This window comes from Crassostrea angulata, chromosome 10, assembly GCF_025612915.1.
Source record: "Crassostrea angulata isolate pt1a10 chromosome 10, ASM2561291v2, whole genome shotgun sequence".
Lineage (NCBI taxonomy): Eukaryota > Metazoa > Mollusca > Bivalvia > Ostreida > Ostreidae > Magallana > Magallana angulata.
Genome location: NC_069120.1, coordinates 42496101 through 42515978, shown reverse-complemented (window position 1 = coordinate 42515978; position 19878 = coordinate 42496101). Strand labels below are relative to the sequence as shown.

The 19878-nt window shown below is 31.4% G+C and overlaps 1 protein-coding gene and 1 long non-coding RNA gene across 2 annotated transcripts in view; one reads left to right on the top strand and one right to left on the bottom strand.

Annotated features, from left to right (window-relative positions):
- LOC128168021 (uncharacterized) overlaps positions 1-11894 on the top strand; it is a 41677-nt gene extending 29783 nt beyond the window's left edge. The window contains exons 8-14 of the mRNA XM_052834078.1: positions 11-101; positions 2216-2269; positions 3145-3303; positions 4252-4440; positions 5710-5883; positions 10933-11100; positions 11300-11894. Coding sequence (XP_052690038.1) covers positions 11-101; positions 2216-2269; positions 3145-3303; positions 4252-4440; positions 5710-5883; positions 10933-11100; positions 11300-11610 — 1146 coding nt within the window. The 3' untranslated portion in view covers positions 11611-11894. The remainder of the gene's footprint in view (positions 1-10; positions 102-2215; positions 2270-3144; positions 3304-4251; positions 4441-5709; positions 5884-10932; positions 11101-11299) is intronic.
- A 3085-nt stretch (positions 11895-14979) lies between these two features.
- Positions 14980-16361, bottom strand: LOC128167617 (uncharacterized). Its single transcript, XR_008241250.1, has 3 exons — positions 16040-16361; positions 15735-15866; positions 14980-15323 (listed from the first exon to the last, which is right to left on the bottom strand). It is a non-coding gene; the product is annotated as an uncharacterized LOC128167617 (long non-coding RNA).
- Positions 16362-19878: the final 3517 nt, after the last annotated feature.

The following is a 19878-nucleotide window of genomic DNA, read 5'->3' as shown; positions in this document are numbered from 1 at the left end:
ATCGAATTAGCCAACAGTGACTGAACAGATACCCGGCGACGGTATAGACAATGATGGAGATGGACTGGTGGACGAAGAATACTGTGGGTTTTTGTGGGAAGGTAAAACGTTTAGCTCTACTAAAAGGTATAAGCCTAATACTGTCTACTCTGTGAGATAAAGAATTGCCCTTAGGGCCGATATTATTTCTTATTAGGTTTGTTACTAACTGACTACAAGAATATAAATTTACAAGACAGGATGATTTTAAAAGTTCTCGTCTTATTCAACACTGTCAATCTCGTCAAAAGTCACATTCTTACCTTTCAAATAATCTTTAAAAACCCTCGCTGCATCATTGTTTTAATAATGTTTTGTTGCTGTTTAATTTTAAACATTTTCTCCCTTCCCTCCTCAAATATTATAGCAAATCTCCACGCTGCTATTTTATTTTCACAAGACACAACAATATGATGTCAATTTAAAGGGCAACAACTTAATCTAAAAGTTATTTTAAAGGGCACAAACTCTAGATATTTTATGAACTAACGGAAGATGGTTTTGTATTTTAAAAAAATATTATGAAATGTCAAAATGGGTAGGCAAAGCGTCGGCCATTTTGCCGAATATTAATTTTCAACACACGGACATAGAGGTATATTGTAAACCAATTTTTATCCGCGTGTGAGAACTTTTCGCAAGGTTCGTGAGGGACTCGTCGTCGCGAATATTTCCCGCCAGGAACCAGTCGTAGTAGAATGGTTGTTACAAATAAGACGGGTTTGGATTAGGCTTGGTCGCAAACTTTAGTCGTCGCGAACCAGTTTATCGGAAGTGTATCGCAAAATAAAGTCGTCGTGAATAAAAGTTGGTTTACAGTATGTTTAAACCAATGGAAGCGTGACATTTCAGGCTGCGGGAAAACAATAGTTTCTTTTTCTTACAGAATAATTAGTTTGAGGCTGATATCCGACTTTAAACATCTATCCTTTTTAAAAGAATTATTAGCAATATAAACCTGTTGACAATGCTGATTAATATATTTGTATGTTTGAACAACAAAAATCAGTCCTGAATAGAATATTTTTTTGGTTCTGTTTTGTTATTGGCAAATGTAATGTCTTTATTCTTGTTTCCCTTTTACCTGTAAATAGTAAACATTTTTACATGTATCCGTCCATTATTTTTAAAAACGTATAGCTTTTTCTGTCCATTATTATTTATAAAAGACATTTAAGAGCTAACTATTAAATATTCATGTATCATTCAGAAAAAAATTATCTTGTTTATAAGCCAGGACAAAAACAAAGGGTAACTTACTTAAAATGTTTTAAACTTCTTTGGTGATAAACAAATCCCATGAAGTAGGCCAAATAAAAAAAAAAATCCAAGGATAACCTGTGGAAAGGTGCCTTTTACCTTTAATCACTAATATATTATGATTTCAATTTTGTAATGGCCAAGCTTAACTGTCAAATGATGTTTGTCCCTAATTTTTGAAATATACCAAAAATCTTGCATTATTCTTTGAATAGTTCATCTCGTAAACAAAATATTCTTTATCTATAGTAGTTTTATCCACTATACTCGTAAACGTTTTCTTAACTTGTATCGTTTTCAAAAACTTTGATCAAATTATGCATTTCTTTAGCTGTCAATGAATATACTAACTTCTTTGTGCTTCTCTTAACATCTACTGAAGATCGAAATAAATCGAGGGACTTTGATAAAATCGGGGCTTTTATTCAAATAAGCAACTTCATGATGATGTTTTATTATATATGATATTTAAGAACATGTTTTCCGTTTTTTTAATTTAGAATATTATGAAATAAGCCATGTTATCAATTCAAACGTGTCCTTTACAGCATTAACTGTATCGTAACATAACATTTAATTTTTATAGCATTTTAATTTTTAGGATATCTTTGAATTCTTCAAGTTTTTCATTAATTCTCATTCGTAATAGCAAAGCATACTATAGCAGAGCACAATAATTTTAAATGAAATTTTTTTTATCTTGTTAGCAGTTCGCTTAATCTCATTTATTTTTTGTTTTTGGCATTTTGAACTTTTAAAATTTATATCCCATTTAGAAGAATTTATATAATATTTGCAATAAAACATTTTCTTTAAAACATCAATCCGGTTTTGTTAACTGTTAAATTAATATATTTGATGCTTTAATTATAGAATAACTAAAGGAGTTGCAGACTTCATAAAGTTTTTTTTTCAGAATACAATATCACGGACATCGATCTAGACGGGTCCATGAATGAAGATTGCAAAGGTTGATATTGTATAGTTCATTCAAAAGTTCTGAAACAAAATTATCCAATGCAGTTTATGTAACAATTTTTATACTTTGGTAGCACTGGCGTCGGAAGCAAATTGAAAGTGGGGGGCTAGACTAATCCTCAGAAATATTGAGAAAAAACTAATTCGCAAAATCATTGAAATCTTAATCCGTGGGGGGGGGGGGGGGGGGGGGGGGGGGGCTAGTAGGCCTCTAAATCCAACTTCTCAATATTTAAAGGTAAATTTAGGAACAATAATCTTTCCGGCGAGAAAAGTGGGGGGGGGGGGGGGGCTGATCCCTCTATCATGCTATATGCCTAATGGTTAGGTTTAACTTTGCAAAAAAAGCCCCCCCCCCCCGGTTCCGACGCCTATGGGTAGTTCTATTTAATTGATTATAATGAATATTTAAGGTGTATCCTGTTATTTCTTTTTTATCATTGTTGATAATTTGCTGTCTTTAATACACCAAGGGGAAGTATAATTGTACTACAGGGTTGAATACTGTACACTGTTCCGAATTCTTAAAAAAAAAAACTAATAAATGCATCAAACTTGTTTTTAAAGTAAAAGAATATCAAGTGAATTTTAGCAGTAATTCTTAATATTAATTTGTAAAAAAGTTCAATCTGTGACATTATAATTAACATTATTTTATACCTATATAAAGGATATTTCCCAGTTGATGAGATGTTTTTTTATTGAACACTTTATTTTTAGTTTGGTACGTACAGTTCGTTAATTGTAAAGCACTTTGTTAACATAAATGATTTTATTTTTTTAATTTAATTGAAGCAAGACAAATATTAATTGCATGAACGATACACATTTTAAAACAATGTAAATGTTCTAGCATATGTTTTTTAGGATGTAAAGAGGGCGAGGAATTATCTCTCCTTTTCGTATGTAAAGATTGTGACTTTGGTAAATTCCGTGAAAAGGAATCGAAGATCGATTTTTGTCAGATCTGTCCCGAAAATCATACAACATTTAACACACGAAGCAATTCTTCGAAAGATTGTGTCCGTAAGTAGGTTATACTTATTGATTTTGTTCTTCGTTATTTATGAGTTTTAATCAGCATGCATCTCAATTACTTTTAGGATGAGATTTCGTTTCATTTTTGAGAGTTGATTTTAATCAACTCTCCTATGCAGTTACTCTGGCAAACCGAAAGTGAAACAGTGTTTGGGCCTAAGCACAATCATCACCGCTGACAAGTCTTATTAGTTCTTGAAAGTAATACAAAAATTCGATGTAATATATGCTGAAGCATTGTTTTGTTTTTCAAGGAAACTTATCTATAAACACTTTGAAAATAGTCAGATTTTATATAATACGAACAATTTAGCTATTTTTGTAGTCTCATGTATTTCTACGCCAAAGTTTAATATAGACTCGTTCAACCAAACGCTCGGCTGTCTCCGTAAATCTCCGACAAACAGTGAGGCTCTGTTGCTTGTCGGAGATTAACGGAGACAGCTGAGCTTCTGGTTGAACGAGACTAGAGTTCGATATCAATAGTGCTTAGATCCATACAAGTTTTAGAATTGTTTTGATTACTAATATATAGTTTGAAATATATCTTGAAATATTACACAACATGATTCATGTGGGATTTCTCTAAATTCTTGTCGGAAAAGTCTAATAAAATTTCATATTATAAAAAAGTGCGTAATTTAAATACAGACTAGAAACTAATTGCCACGAAAGATAAGTTGATTTAAAAATAAATGATAATCAATAAAATCAACTCCCGTCAGTACTTCAGTACTTTGATTACACAAGGTTCTCCTTTCTCTTGATAATAATCAGTTTATAATCCCTTTATATTCCATACACTCTGTTTCCTACAATGAGACTGCCTGCTATGGTTTTCCGTCAGAATTGTATAAAATTGCACGCAAAATTTTCCTACTTTTTCTTCATAATACTTTTTTTCCATTAAATATGACTTTCATTTGAATTTAAAAGCGATCTGTGAAGAGGGAACGGAACTAAATTCAACGAAAGAAACGTGTGAACCCTGTTCAATTGGATTTTATAAAGATGTATCAGCCAATGACGTCAGTGTAAATAAAACAGACAGGTTTGAATGTAAGAGATGTCCCGGGAATTTGACAACATATTCTATAAAATCCACCGACATCAGCGACTGTATAGGTACATGTTTTATCTTTCAAATGATGAATACTTCTGGGGGGGGGGGGGGGGGGTTTGGGGGGGTTGTTTTGGGGGGTTTTTTTTGTTAAGCCTATGTGTTTTTCATAATCATTATAATTCAAATTTAAATTGTTATATGATATTTTGGAATATTTTAATCAATAATCTATGGTACATTCACTCTTGGTACATTCGCTCATAAAAAAACAAAGTCAATGCAATCTATACTGTCTTTCTATTTCTGTGTTTTGTCTTTCACAGTGACTAAATGGCATTGATGTAACTTTGGGAACTTAAAGTCATTTTCAACCATATTTGAACTGTTGAATATCAAATCTCAAGACAATTTAAACATGATGACTTGACTTCTGCACTTCATACAAGTTACAATTTTTGCCTACTAATTCCGCCCTCTCTAGATTTTTCCAAGACTTAGTTATTTTGACAAATAGGCTTATTAAACGTGTGTTGAATTGTAGTACGGAATAAATTCTGTATCCTTTATCTTAAGGAGGCTGGATCGTCAACAAATGAGCCATTAGATCCTCTTAAACTCTTAAGATATGAATTGTTAAGGTATCAGCTCTAAGTAGTAAACAAATATTCCATATATTTTTGTTGTGTTAATTTGGATTTTCTCATATTTGTATATGGAGTGCTTCTTTTAAAGGAGATTAATACAGACTTAAAATAGCCACGACCATTGAACCCTCTTAATATGATTGACATAATTACAGCCTTGGAATGAGTAAAGATCTTTACATTTTGAATTTTACGCTTAATTTGATCACCTTGACTTTTGATTAAACAATGGAATTGTATTACCTAAAGTTTCTTTTTAACTCTCCTTTTCCTACAACTCATAGTATTCATAGTATGTCGCAACAATATCTTTGGCTTAGTCACTTTTGCAAGATCATATGGTTTTTTTACTTTAGATATAGTTACAATGTTTACTTACGAATATACCAGTATTTTCTAGAAAAAATCTTGAAATTGATAAGATTTGCTTTTATTATAACGGAATGCCCCATTCATATATATGAAATTTTTAATTTTTATTTTTTACATTTTCATACTTGTAAGCTTAAAAATAAAATATTTTAAAATCCCACATGTAAGAAAGATATTAAAAACACAAAGTTCGAAATGTGAGCAACTTCTGAAATAGTTTGTGCCTACTCCTGTGATAGAAATATGAGAAAATTAAATATGCTATGTAATAGTTTTTTTTTCTTTCGGTGTAATTTTACTGATGTTTGTTGTTAGGACATTGTGAGTCTGGCCATTATCTATACAATAAGACCTGTCTGCCTTGTGAAATTGGAAAATACAAAAATACATCTAGCCGAGATATTTCTCTAGACGAGATGTTAAGGTGGCATTGTTTGGCATGTGAGGGACAATCTACCACAATTTCAAATGGATCCAAGACCTGTATAAGTAAGATTGATATCAATATAGTATTTTTTTTTTAATTTCTTCGTAGATGATGTAATGAAGATCAACGATATCGATGTAATTTAAATAAGTTACTTGATAAACTAAGTTAATGATAGTAAGAAGAACAAATTATTAAAGTTATTATTCTATTGCAACTATAATAGAAGCAGCCACTTGCGTTGAACAATTTGTTATCATTTATTATGAGCGCTTTACAGTTTTTCAACGTTAATAGTATAAATAAACATGAACATATAAATAATTAACTTTTCCTTTAAATCCATTCATTACTTTCCAAATGAAAGCTGAACACTATGATATTAGTACATAACAACACACTGTGTGGAATTAGCAACGACACGCTGCAGCAATTTAATATTTGGCATATTAAATGTACAAATACATAATTATGGCATAAAGTTGGATCACATGATTTATTTATTTTATTAGAACAATTCTTTTCGCTGTACGTGTCGTCCTAAACTGGTATTTAAAGCTGACATGAATTCATAAATACGCATTAATTCCCTTTTATCTCCGACTACCGCCATATTAGTTGTCGATTTCTATTGTTCTGCTCATCGCTACACACTCCCTATATTAGGCCGATAGCACTATTCATGCTTCACCGCATTCAAGTATTTCATACAACCGAACACGTTACCTTGGACGAAAAGACGTGTAGAAACGCGTTTTGAACAAAAATAATATGACGTCAAGGAAAATCCAATGAACGACGAAACAAGACAGTCTGAAATCAAGGCACATATACTTCAAAAATCCTCGATAATTGTAGAACTGTTTTCCTGTTATGTTATAACATTGCACATTCGCAACTGCACACGGTGGCAGATCGAGTAATAGCAATGATCTCATGGGTTTTAGAAACGGAGCGTTTTTATAGAAACCGATGGAAACAAGTCGATGTTACGTTGTTACTTTCTTGGATTTACTATCATTTAGCTACTGGGTTGGAATTAGTGCCGCCGGGGTTTTTCAAAAAGATGCAGACGTTGTGCACTCTGTATGATCGACACACGTGTTCGATGTGCATGTGAAGTAAGGCAGCACTATCTGTGCAAAATAATACGGATACCTTAATTAGCCCTATAATACGGTACCTTGGGAATTCTTTCAAAGAATAAATATATTTTGTATTTTATTGATTGTTGTTTCCATTATTCTTTATTACAAACACTTTACTACAACGTGAAGTTTATGGTTTTTGAAGTCCGTCCAATGCCTCGATCGGAAAGCAACCGACCATAACTTTTTCGACCTGTATCTATACCCCAGTGGCAGTAGAGGAGCGATCGAAACTAATATGGCGACCAAATGCTTTTATAAATTCATGTCAGCTTTAACACCTGATCAAGTAGAAATTGATTTCTGTCTAATTTGTCCCACAAACGAAAGATATCATATTTGCATTTAATATTCTTATAATTCAAGCAATAGTTTTTTTTCTTTTATCAAAAACAAGTTCATTCACATATTCATTATTACATCATCATCATCATCATCATCATCATACATCGCACATTTAGTGTCTACAAATAATCACCTATATCGTGGTAAATATCATTTCTAATACAACCAGTCATTTTTAGAACCGTATTTTGCATACACAGATTACTTTTCAAACTAAATAAGAGGTTTTTCTCTGATATTTTCTCATCCTTAAATCTACTTTTCATCTTATATTTATACATACTAAAGGTACCAAGCATTCTGAGAGTATTGCATAAGCAGTACACGTCCCCTACCGGTTTGTATAATTTGAGAAAGCGTCGACGCATACATCTATTTCAAAACTATTATAAACGAGATATTATGCTTTAATCAGAGATAAATGAACAGAGGAAATTCAAACTACATAGTTGATATAGAAATTAAATAAAAAATGGGTTAAATAATACTCTTTATTTTATCTCCAGTAATTTCGCCAAGTCCATTAAGTATTTGGTGTTAGAAATTTGTGAAAACAATGCACTGTAGTGCAGAAAAATTAATTGTCTCGAAAATATGTCAACCAGACGTTACAAAAGTATAAACTTGATCTGTAGTTTGACATTTTGAAGCTGTTCAGCAAATTTCATATTATTCCTTAAACGCATAAAGAAATAAAGTGTGGAAAACTGAAGTGGGACAGACAGACGGACGGACGGACAGACGGACCGACGGACGCAGAGGAAAGCTATACTCCCCTCCGGTGAAACCGGTAGGGGACTAATATAAGCTATTAGGTTGTTTAAAAGCAATGTTTTGTCGCTTACTTCAGCATGGAATCCAAGTACAATAATTTTCCAAGTAATATCAAATTTTAGAAAGGAGCTGACTTTCTCCCAGATAGTCTTGATAATTTTACAGTCATATAGTAAATGTTTAATATTTTCTTCATCTTCACATATCTCACATAGCGGGGATACATCTTTATTCCACTTGCTTACATAAGCATAGTTGTTTAAAATACCATGTAACAATTTGTTGTTAAATTCTGATATTCTTTTCTCATACATACTCTTAATTTTAGACATATATACATTTTTCCAAGTATAACTTTCTGTAATGTTAAATATCCTGTTCCAATTATTCTCTTGCATCGGTTTATGAAATTTCGTTTCAATAAATATAGAGTAATAAAAATTGCTTTTTACATTTCTTATTGATTCTACAACATTGTTTTTACACAAAAAATGTACATCTTTTCTTATGTTTACATATTTTGCATATGAACAAAAAAAATTTTGTCCATACATTTTAACAGCTTTCTTAAGCATAAAATATTCACACAGGATATTATTCTTTTTAATCAGTTTGAGAACTACGTAATATCATACAATTCCCCTGTTTCGTCAAAAATATCTTTTACATACAAAATGCCACTCCGTATCCAATTATTAGAAATCAATGGTTTTGAATCATATTGAAACATTTTATTATTCCATATAAATTGGCTTAAGAAATCATCTCTCGTTAAGTTACCAATTACTTTTTGCTTTTTACAACTATTAAACGCAGTAATCACATTTCCATTAAATTGAGGAAGTTTAAGCATTTCAAAAAATTTCAAATCATTTAATTTACTCTCATTAGTCTTGATAATTTCAAAGACCGAAATATTATGTTGTTGTAAAATACTACTAAGTGTTCTGTATGTAATGCTCTCTACGTTTACTATTCGACTTATCCATGATGCCTTTGCAGCATTAAATTTTCTCTCAACATCAATTATCCCAATACCACCTTTTTCAATATTACCAATTAAAGTGTTTCTTTTAATTCTATCTCTTTTTTTCCATAAAAAGTTGTATATAAGTTTTGAGACACTTTTAAAGAAATCAACTTTTGGGTTTTGTAAAATAAAGGCATTGTATAATATCTTGGAAATAGCTAAAGTGTTAATGATTGTACATTTTCCAAATATTGTAAGATTTCGTTTTTTCCAAACACTTAGGATTTTTTCAAGTTTTTCAAGTTTGTTTGTCCAGTTTTTCTCATAGCACACAGTTTTTTTTATGCCCAATGTAGATTCCCAGAGATTTAGTGCAGGTTTTCGTAATTTTTATCCCAGAGATAAAGGAGTCATTAGCGTATTCGTTTATATATGTACCAGTTAATAGGCATTCTGTTCCATCTCTATTTAGTCTAGGTCCGGCAACTCTTGTGAATTCTGAAACTGTTTTTAGTATCTTAGTAGGTAATTCAGTATCTTTTATCAATCCTGTGCAATCATCAGCATGTTAAACGATTTTTATATTATCATCATTTGTATCATTTCTTTGAAAGGATAGTCCTCTAATCTGATTTTCATTCCTTATTTGAACAGCTAATATTTCTAGTACAAATATGAATAACTGGACAGCCTTGTCGAATACCTCTTTCCACTGTACATGGTTTTGATATCCATCCATTGTTTTTCAAATTAAACATGGGTTTATTGTAAAATGTTTTTATCATTCCTATGAAGTTTGATCCGAAATTGAACTTTTTTAGAGTCTTAAACATAAAATTGCATTGAATTGAATCAAACGCTTTTTTGAAATCGAGAAAAAGAAGTATTCCGTCTAGATCATTTTGTAAGTAGTATTCAAAAACATCTAATATTAATCGTTCATTTTCGCCGATATATCGACCTTTAATATATGCAATTTGTTTACGTTTGATAATTTTTTCAGTTCCTTTTTGTAAACGTTTTGCTAGTACATGTGCAAATATCTTGTAGTCAACATTAGTTAGGCTTAAAGGTCTGTAATTTTTAAAGTTTTTTTTCCCTCCATATTTAAAAACTAAAGAAATCACAGCATTTCTTTGAGAAAACGGCAGTATTCCTATTTGAAAACGTTTAAGTAGGGATGCATAGTACGTTTCTTAAATATCCCTCCAGAACTCTTTATAAAATTCTGCCGTGAGTCCATTTTGCCCTGGAGATTTATTATTCTTCATACTTTTAACTGATATATCGCATTCATGTATTGTCGGTAATTCATCACATTCTCTCTTTTCGCTATCGGTAATTTTTTCACATTCGATATGCTTAAGAAAATTATCAATATCATCGTCACATACATTTTTGCTTTTATAAAGTGTATCATAGAAGTTAATTAGACAGTTCATTATACCTATATTATCTGTATGTTCTATTTGATTTTCATCTTTTACCTTATTGATTGTATTGTATGACTGTTGCTTTTTTTCAAGATTTAAAAAGTAAAGCGAACTTTTCTCTCCTTTTTCTATCCATACCGCTCTCGAGCGAATATATGCACCGCTACATTTTTCGGCGTAATAATCGTCTTCAAGCAATAGTTGTATAACTAAATTATGTAAATATGTTTTGTAAAACAAACTTCAAAATGACAACCATGAAAAAAAACTAACTACTTTAGAACAAACAGGAATGAATTATATTACATCTATCAAATATTTTCATTTGTCCTCTAATTACAATCCCGCGGCTGTTCAAATAAATATGATTGCATAGAAAACTTTTATTCATTTTAATACACCCTTTATTTTCCTTTCTTTAATTATATGCTTTGTTTACAGTGCCGTGCAGAGAGGGGTCACAATTTAATTTTTCAAGTCACCAATGTGAGCCCTGTCCTGTCGGGTTTTACAAAAACATAACAGGGATACACATCAACTGTACACAGTGCCCGAATGATTACACAACTAGAGCCCCTGGTAAAAAATCTCAGAACGATTGCAAAAAAGGTCTGTTGACAGAGTTTTTTTTAATCAAAAAAAGTATTTCTGGAGATATTTTTTTCAAGAATGATTCAAAACCAGAAAACCCTTTTTATCTATATGATTAGACTTGGTTGTTATGTCATCTTTCTTAACGAAGTTAGCGAGTAAGCGAGTGGATCTAACTTCTGATTTTTAATTAATTGAATGAACTTTCTATTGACAGCTGATTGCACGTGTCCGTGTAATATGGTACATGTCCAGAGGAATTACACAAGTTCGGAACTGTCTAAAGTCATCGAAAAGATGAAGAAAGAACTGATCGTCAACAAGGAGCAGCTGTCGTCGACTCTGAGAAAGAAGATAAGTGTCAAGGACAATCGGCCATCTTCTCAGTCCATTGGGTCGTTTGGTGTCGTCATCATAGTCTTTGTTTTTGCGCTTTTGCTTGCAGCTGATGTGATGATTTTAAAAAACCACATCTCTATGCTCGTACGGACATTGGTGGATTTTGCAAAACGATGTTCCAGGAATTGAAACTGAATAATTCAGTAGAATTTCAATGACCAACATTTCACAATGGATGATTGATTTTTTTAATTATGCGCATTTAACGGTGTTGTTAGTTTTGAAACGTTGTATGTTTTTTGATAGGTTGATTTTGGTTAATATATTGCACATAAATATGTCATTTGAATTCTAAGGAGGTGATGGCTTATGAAGATTAAACCTCTTTGTAAAAGCCATGGCATAAATGATCCCGGTATAATAATGTTTTCATTGTCATCTGTGATAAAAATGATTAAAAATATCCATGCTACCCCCCCCCCCCCCCTCACCAGCAACCAAGTCTATAAGGTAATCGTACGTAAGTTTGGGGATATTGCTTTCAGGTTTTTTTCTTTTTCTATTTCTTTCTCATAGCTAAAAATATATATGTACATGTTAAATCATACGGTCACGATGTTGCTTGTCTATGGTAAAATAAGATGGTGGAAAGATTTGAACTTGGGGATATAATTAGTTAAACTTCTTTTTTATCTAATTATTTATCTATCTATTTTGCTTGTCAAAATATAACCCACCCACTGTCCATTTGCTTCCTATGCCATTGTAGGTTTTAAAACTTACATATATACTAATGTGCATTTTAATTAATATGTTTTCCAAGCACACCTGACCAAATAAAACACCCACAAGGGTATATATGTACAATATAAGCAATTCAAGCAAAACAAATAAAATGTTACAAGCAGAATTATGGGGTTTTTTTGCTGGAAATACATGTGGTTGGACAAAGTCATGTGTACAGTTTGAAAATGTCTTAAAAATCTTAAAAATGTAAAATAGGGCCTTATCTAACCATATGTTTGTCATCATTCACTGCATGCATATGTGAGCTTTCTTCTGTTCATTTTGAATTTGCATTGTAATTTGAAGATATTCTATTGAAAACCATGCTGTAGGAAACAGAATGTCTCAGCATTTTCTCGAATACAATGGATAGGTTGAAATGATTTGTAAGACGCAACCACTTATATTTTAGGTATTTTAACCTCGATATCTCGAATACTCGGATATCTCGAAGTATAGTTTGAGATAACGAAGTTTGATTGTACTTTAAATTTCATATTTATGCGATGTTAAGTCATACTGTTGTATGTTACACGGTGAAAACAAAAGAATTCAAGCACTATTGCTTCACATATTTATTTGTTATTATCTAAATCAAATGCACTATTTTTTTTTAAATATTAGCTACCTTCTGTTTAAAAAGAGTTTGTACAAGTAGATTATTTAAGTAGCATATTTTCTTTTTCAAATAAATTACATTGTACGTTTTTCGAGTTTTTGTTCGTTGTGATTGTCACCAAATTTAAATAGTACATGTAAATGTACGTCACAAAAGAAGGTGCCTGATATCTGTATTTGACACTTTGATATCAAATATAAAGTTGGTGTAATATGAAATCAATGTTTTTACAGGTTAACTTCTTTTTCAAAGTAAAACGTTTTTGTAATTTTTTATCAGTAGAAAATTATGATAAATGCAATCTTTCAAGAAGATGAATTTCATATGCAAACTCGATTTCAAACAAACCAAAATAATTTTAAAAGATAATTTTTTAAGAGACATATTAAGGGACAACATTTTCATTTATTAATGAAAATATGAAATTAATAGACTTTACAGAATATTGCCCCGAGTCATGAGTGTATTTTGTATGATGTAAATATATGTACTTCCAATAATTTTCCAGAACAGACGGACGTACTAACTGTCGACGTGATCATTTTATTCTTAAAAATTTCATCTTTATTTCTGATGACTATTTCATCTATAATTTTAGCAAATATCTTTGCATGCCTTATACATTTTTCAAATAATTTGATAAGTTCCAAATAAACAAAATTAAAACATTGTCAAAATTAAATAATTAGTCTAAAAACACGTGTACATATGTACTGGAGAACCCGTTATTTTCTCCCTCGTTTCACTCCTCCGAAAAACAAAAAACAGATTTTTTTAAGGATTAGTGCGTTCGTTACAAATCGCATTTTTAATATCCATTCGACATACATATAAATGGCAACGCAAAATATTAGTTAATCTCAAAAAACTTATTTGGGTCAGGGCGGGTAGGGAAAACCAAAGACAACCTATACTGCTTTGTAACGAACGTCGCATTAATCGAATACTCCCCGGGAAATCTATTTATACTGAGAGCGAAAGCGCTCGTGCATGAAATAATCAGTATTGAAGTAAACCAGATAATACAAATACTAACGGAAATAAACGAAGTTAAATACGTTAAGAAATAAATTTATTTTCTCCCTCGTTTCACTCCTCCGAAAATAAATATTTTCTTGACTAATTTGTTGAAAAACAAAAAACAGATTTTTAGGATTGGTGCGTTCGTTACAAATCGCATATACAAAGGTGTATAGAGTTAATATAATACAAAAATTTCACAAACCAAGATTAGTCTAAAACACGTGTACATATGTACTGGAGAACCTGTTACCTTGGGATTTAAAAATAATCCAATTGGCTTTCAAAAAAAAATAATCATACTTTGGTGGGAAATCTTCTATCTACTATATTGTGGATTCACTCCCCTCTTTGGGGGGGGGGGGGGGGTGGGTCTACTATATAGCCAGTTTTCCGGGGGAGACTACGAAGGGAGAAAACTGCTATAAAACACCGGACGCATTTGTATCTTGTCATGTCAAAACTTAATAAATAGGTATAAAAATATATTTGACCTAAATATATATAAGTAGATGGTGATAAGCTGTAGATTTATGCTAAAAATTAAAATTCGATTATATACTTGTAATTTTTTTCATCAAATTATAAATAGTGATGCATAACATTTTAAAATGAAGTTAATGATGACAAATTGAATTTTTCAAGGTTTGATAACTGGTTTTTTTAATAATCATATCTCAAAGCCATATGAATAAATGATATCAAAATAAAATAAAACCAAACAGTTATGATTGCATCCATTGGTTGATCTACTTAAACTACGACAACATTTTCTTGTTTGAAATTTACACTTTTGAGTTTATTTAAGATAAAAAAGGCATGGTCGCGAATTTATTCATAGTAATTTTTCCAATTTTAATGTTTACAATGCTTCAGTAAAGTATTTTCGATAGGCAACCAAAATTTGAGGGTCATTTGTTGAGTTGTAAGCAAGTTACAAAGCCTACAATTCTTTGCTATTTTAAAAAAAACTTTTTCTTTACATTTTGAATGTTGAGTTGAAAATTCTAGTTTTAGACATAAAATGAATGTGTTAAACATTGCGAACTTTTATTAATTATGCTTAGAATAATAAGAAGAAAGACAAATCAGATTGAGAAATATATTTTAGTGCTATATTGAACATATTTAAGGTGGATCTCTACACCAAATAAGTGTAGGAGATTTTTGTTGCATGCATTTGTTACTAATACTCGGCACAATATTCAACAATAATAGACCTCAAAATACAATACTCTATTTTCTAGAGAATTTGTAAAATATCAGTCTGGTTCCAGATAACCCCTTATTTATCATATTTTTAAACATTTCTGTTTTAAAATTCTTATGAAAGTGAAATGTCATTAAGTTTAGAAATAAAAGACAAAATCATCATGAATGAAGTTTGTATGATTTTTATTGGAATCCACATAAATATGAAACTTAAATATAAAAAAATTCTTTGAAGGCAAACTGCTGGACAAAATCCCACAAAAATCTAAAAATATAAACAATATTCATTGGTTAATAGGATGAAAAAAAGAAATTGAATGAAATTGAAAAATTAAAGAAAATACTGAATTATTGCAAAAATCTTGGTATGAAAGATCCTGTTTAAGAGTTGTCTTTCTTTATTTTACATGGTCTCAAATATCTTGGGACCATTTTTTAATTAATAAAATTCACGAAGAAAATTAAAAAAGGAACAAGTCTATGCTAAATATGTACATGTGTATATACAAGATTTGTAGAGCTTATGATAATATTTGAAGATGAAAAGTTATATTTTTGATGAACGCATTATATATATTTAACTATTCAAAACAAAATATTAGTAGTGAAATTGTCTTTTACTTTTTTATATACAATAGCAATTATAAACAACAACCATACGCATATTTATACATACATTAGATGTCCATAGTGATACACATGTACGTGTGGAAATGAAAAACATGCTCCTTTTCAGAATTCTGTCCTTCCCTCAACTGGCTTGCAAATACGGGCTTCCACTGCTATTGCTACATGTACCTAGCTTTATCTATGTAAATCAAAATACATTAGTTTAATGTCTAAGTTTCAATGCAAGTAGTTTACTGCAAATGTTTTACATTTGGGAAATTGGGATTCATTCAAGAGATCGTACTTCGGTACTTTCGTTTTATATTCATCGTACATATATATAGTTTAAGTGAAAATATGATATTTGCTTACCTATATCGATAATCCGTCACAAATATATGATCGTCTGTTGCAGATGACATGACTAAAATGTATTGCCAATAGCGGTGAAACAGTAAATTATTTAAATTCCACGTTTTCCGTACAAAACAGCTGATTATCAATGTTAGTTGAAAGCTTTAAACAGGAAGAAAATTGACGTACTTATAAGCGTTTTGGTGACTATTCCTTTATCATCTCCCTCGTTAAAAGAGTTCAATTTAACGGTGTATAGCTATTTTGTACCACGACAAAATATTATCAATCCGGAACAAAATGGCGTTTCGAACGGATGTCAGACATGTTGTGACGATGTAGCCTTCCACCTTAAACAAAAACATTAAACAACCCTTGTTTACATGACAAAGAAATGTGAGACCTGTACCTTGCTTATAACTCTATGGCTGACTATCATATTTCATTTGATCATTAGAAATGCATTCCTTAAACATTGTAAATAATAAAAACAGAAAAATAAAATTTGACCAAAATCGTAACCATGTCCCTTTAAAGCGAAAAGAAATAATACATTGCGTAACCATTAATTAGGCTTACTAAATATGGATAAACCCTGTTCATGCAATTAAGCATGTTGTTCGAAGAAAGAAACGATAACACTTGTATTTTTATTTTAAAGGGGATGACACTTCATCTCCTGCTTCTTCCTCTTGAGGATGTTCTTTTCTCAGGTTTCGCGTTCTCATATTTTAATTTCTTAAATGAAGTTTTTTTTAAGTTTAATGTCATGAGTAAAATTTGTTTAAAAGACAAAAAGTATTTAGGAAATTAACTATCATTGACATAACATGCGATATTTTTACTACATTATAGAAATCAATTTTTGCAAGTTGTATTTAATTTACGGACTACTTTATTATGCGTAGTTGTACAAGTAGTAGTTTGGTATAGAGAAGTCATCGAAAAGCAATCAACCATTCGAACGCAATTGTTTTACTGACCCTATTTATAGCTGAGACGAGTTAAAGCCAGTAGGGAGAAGAGCGAGCTTTTCCTGTAGGGTCTAGAGGCTTACAATCTAGGTCCATGCAGGGTTCAATGAAAGATTTCACGACTTGTACGCGTTGCCGACAAGTACGGTTGGAATGTCGTGAAAAGTATCAAGATGGTTCTATTACTGACGACGCTAATGACGCCACGAAGCTTAGGCAAGCTCTTTTCAGAGCCCAAAAAAGAAACATCAGGACACCTTACAAGCGCACAAACCGCTTCTTCATTGGACAAGATCTACAGGGATTTTCCGGATATCAGAATAAATATGCTGATATTCACAGTAAGGTTGTTTTTTTAATTTTGATGATAGATCTGTGGAATATATTTTTGAATTATATCACATGAAATGGGGTCTTTATGATAACAAATTAATTGCAGATTGTAATAAATATGAATTGGGAATTTTTATTCCAGATCCTGGAATTCAAACACATGATCAGTAGATTTCGTTGTTTTTGGTGTGATGGTAATAATTTAATTTAAAATTTGTAAAATTTGTTCCAAAAGCAATCAATCATTTGATTTGGTGTGAAGCAAGATGCACTCTTATTGTTCCGAAGTGACAGAATGCAGCATTTGGAGATAGTTTAGTGGGAACATCTTTTTCGGAAAGTTTTAAGTTTATATCAAGGAGCGGGTTGAATATTTTTAATTTTATCGAAAAGGGTATTATGATGAGTGTGTTTGCTGAGACATAATTTCAAATTAGTAAAAAGTTAGTTCTTTATGTATTATGTAAGATTTCAAAAATGTTTTGCTTAATTATTATTATTGAAGACATGAAGCATGCTAATACTCAACATTGCAGCATTCATAAAACCAATCTATATTTTCTAACATGCCATATTGTACTCTAAATAATAAAAACAAACACTAGATCAGGGGCCCGTTTCACAAAGCTATCTTATGACAAATATCTGTCTTAAGACCAAAATTTGTCATAAGGTTTTATCATAGCTGTTTCACAAAAGTGTCTTTACTTATAACAATCTTAAGATTGTTCAAAATCTTAAGACACCCAGATACTTTTAAACTAAAACCAGGGCCCCCCATTGAGCGAGCGTTTGATGTCCTTAAAAGGAGGTTCCGATGCATCGATCGCTCCGGAGGAACCCTACTTTTCCGGGCCGAGAAAGCTTGTGGAATCGTGACTGCTTGTGTGGTGCTACATAACATTTGCATAAAAAACAACGTCCATGTGCCCCGAAACATAATTATCGTGTTTTTCAACAACCAGACAATGTTATATACCAAGGAGTAAACAATGACGGTGCTGAAGTTAGAAGAAGATTAATTCAAACTCGATTCTGAGAACTAAGTAATTGCCATTCAAATTATATTAAAATACGGGTAATGATAAAGTAATAGTAATTTAAAGATATTTCATCATTTTAATGCGAGACATGCATTTGTATACAGGTATTTAGGAGGCCAAATGGTCAGTAAATTACAATTTTGAATTACTATAGAAAAAAATCAGATTCTATGGATTAAAAATTATCATTTTATATTTTTATAGATTTATCTTTCAAACATTCAGCCTCCTTAATAATCATCAATCAATAAAAGAACACTATTTTCTTCACTGGTTTGTTTTTATTGTTCTTATCAAAAGAAAGTAAAAAAAATATACGGTACATTATAAAGTATCCAGTAATCATTATGTTATTAAATATATATTTATATTACAGATTTCGTAAATGAATTCCTTACTTTACAATTTACTGATTGAATTTTATTCAATCGCTCCTATAATAATTATCTTAAGATTATCTTAAGATAAGTTAAAGTTATGACAGCTTTGTGAAACAGCTATGTCATATCTTAAGATAATCGTAAGTCAAATCTTATGAAAATCTTAAGACATGTCTTATGATAAATCTTATGACAGCTTTGTGAAACGGGCCCCAGATTCACAACAGATTCATTCATTTTCATGTATTGCAATCCATCTACTCTGTGGCATTGGTTGGTCTTGGCTTCAAGACAATAAGTAACATTTGTGTAAATAAACTATTTGTAAATTACATTATAATTTCACAATGGACATGCCATTAGTGCATTGACACAAAATGGGTAGGGTCAAAAACACATCATTGTCTAAAATATTGAACATTTTTCAAATAAACAACCAACTGGGCAAATTTATTCGTTCCGGTGAACGACAAAGAAAATATTTGCAACATAAAAAAATCAGCAAATGGCTCAAAAACAATATTACAACAATTGTAATCAATATAAATGCAAAACACCTACTTGGTCAACTCCGATTCCGGTAAAGGGCAACCCGCGACAAAAATTGTCCGACTTCAAATTGTCATTATCAAATAATTTCAACTGCACATCAATTGTGCACAAGTAAATTGGGAACAACACGCGCATTCATTGGCGGAAGTGAACGCATGCACTGCATGTATTCAGTGAAGCCACCGCCACCATGTGGGGGAAGCGGCTGGTTCCTTAAGCCTAGACCTTGCCACATCCCCCCATGAACAATAAACTAGGGTCAAAAACTAGTGGAGTTTGGTATAAACAAGTATCCCACTTTTGTTAAATTGTTCAATAGCTTCTCAAATTGTATTTAAAATATTTCAGTTCCTCTTTCAGACAAATGAACACCATCCCTGCCAAACAATAACTCATCATTGGGTTGAATATCTGGGTACTTAATGTAGCCACTCTCATTTCCAACAAGCTCAGGTGCAATGGAGCTGTTTAGCCTTTTTAAAGATTTGTTCATGGCATTGACATCTTCAGAGTATCTCCATTTCCTTCTATGTAACAATTGTGACCATATAATTTTTGTATCAGGCAAAAGTAGC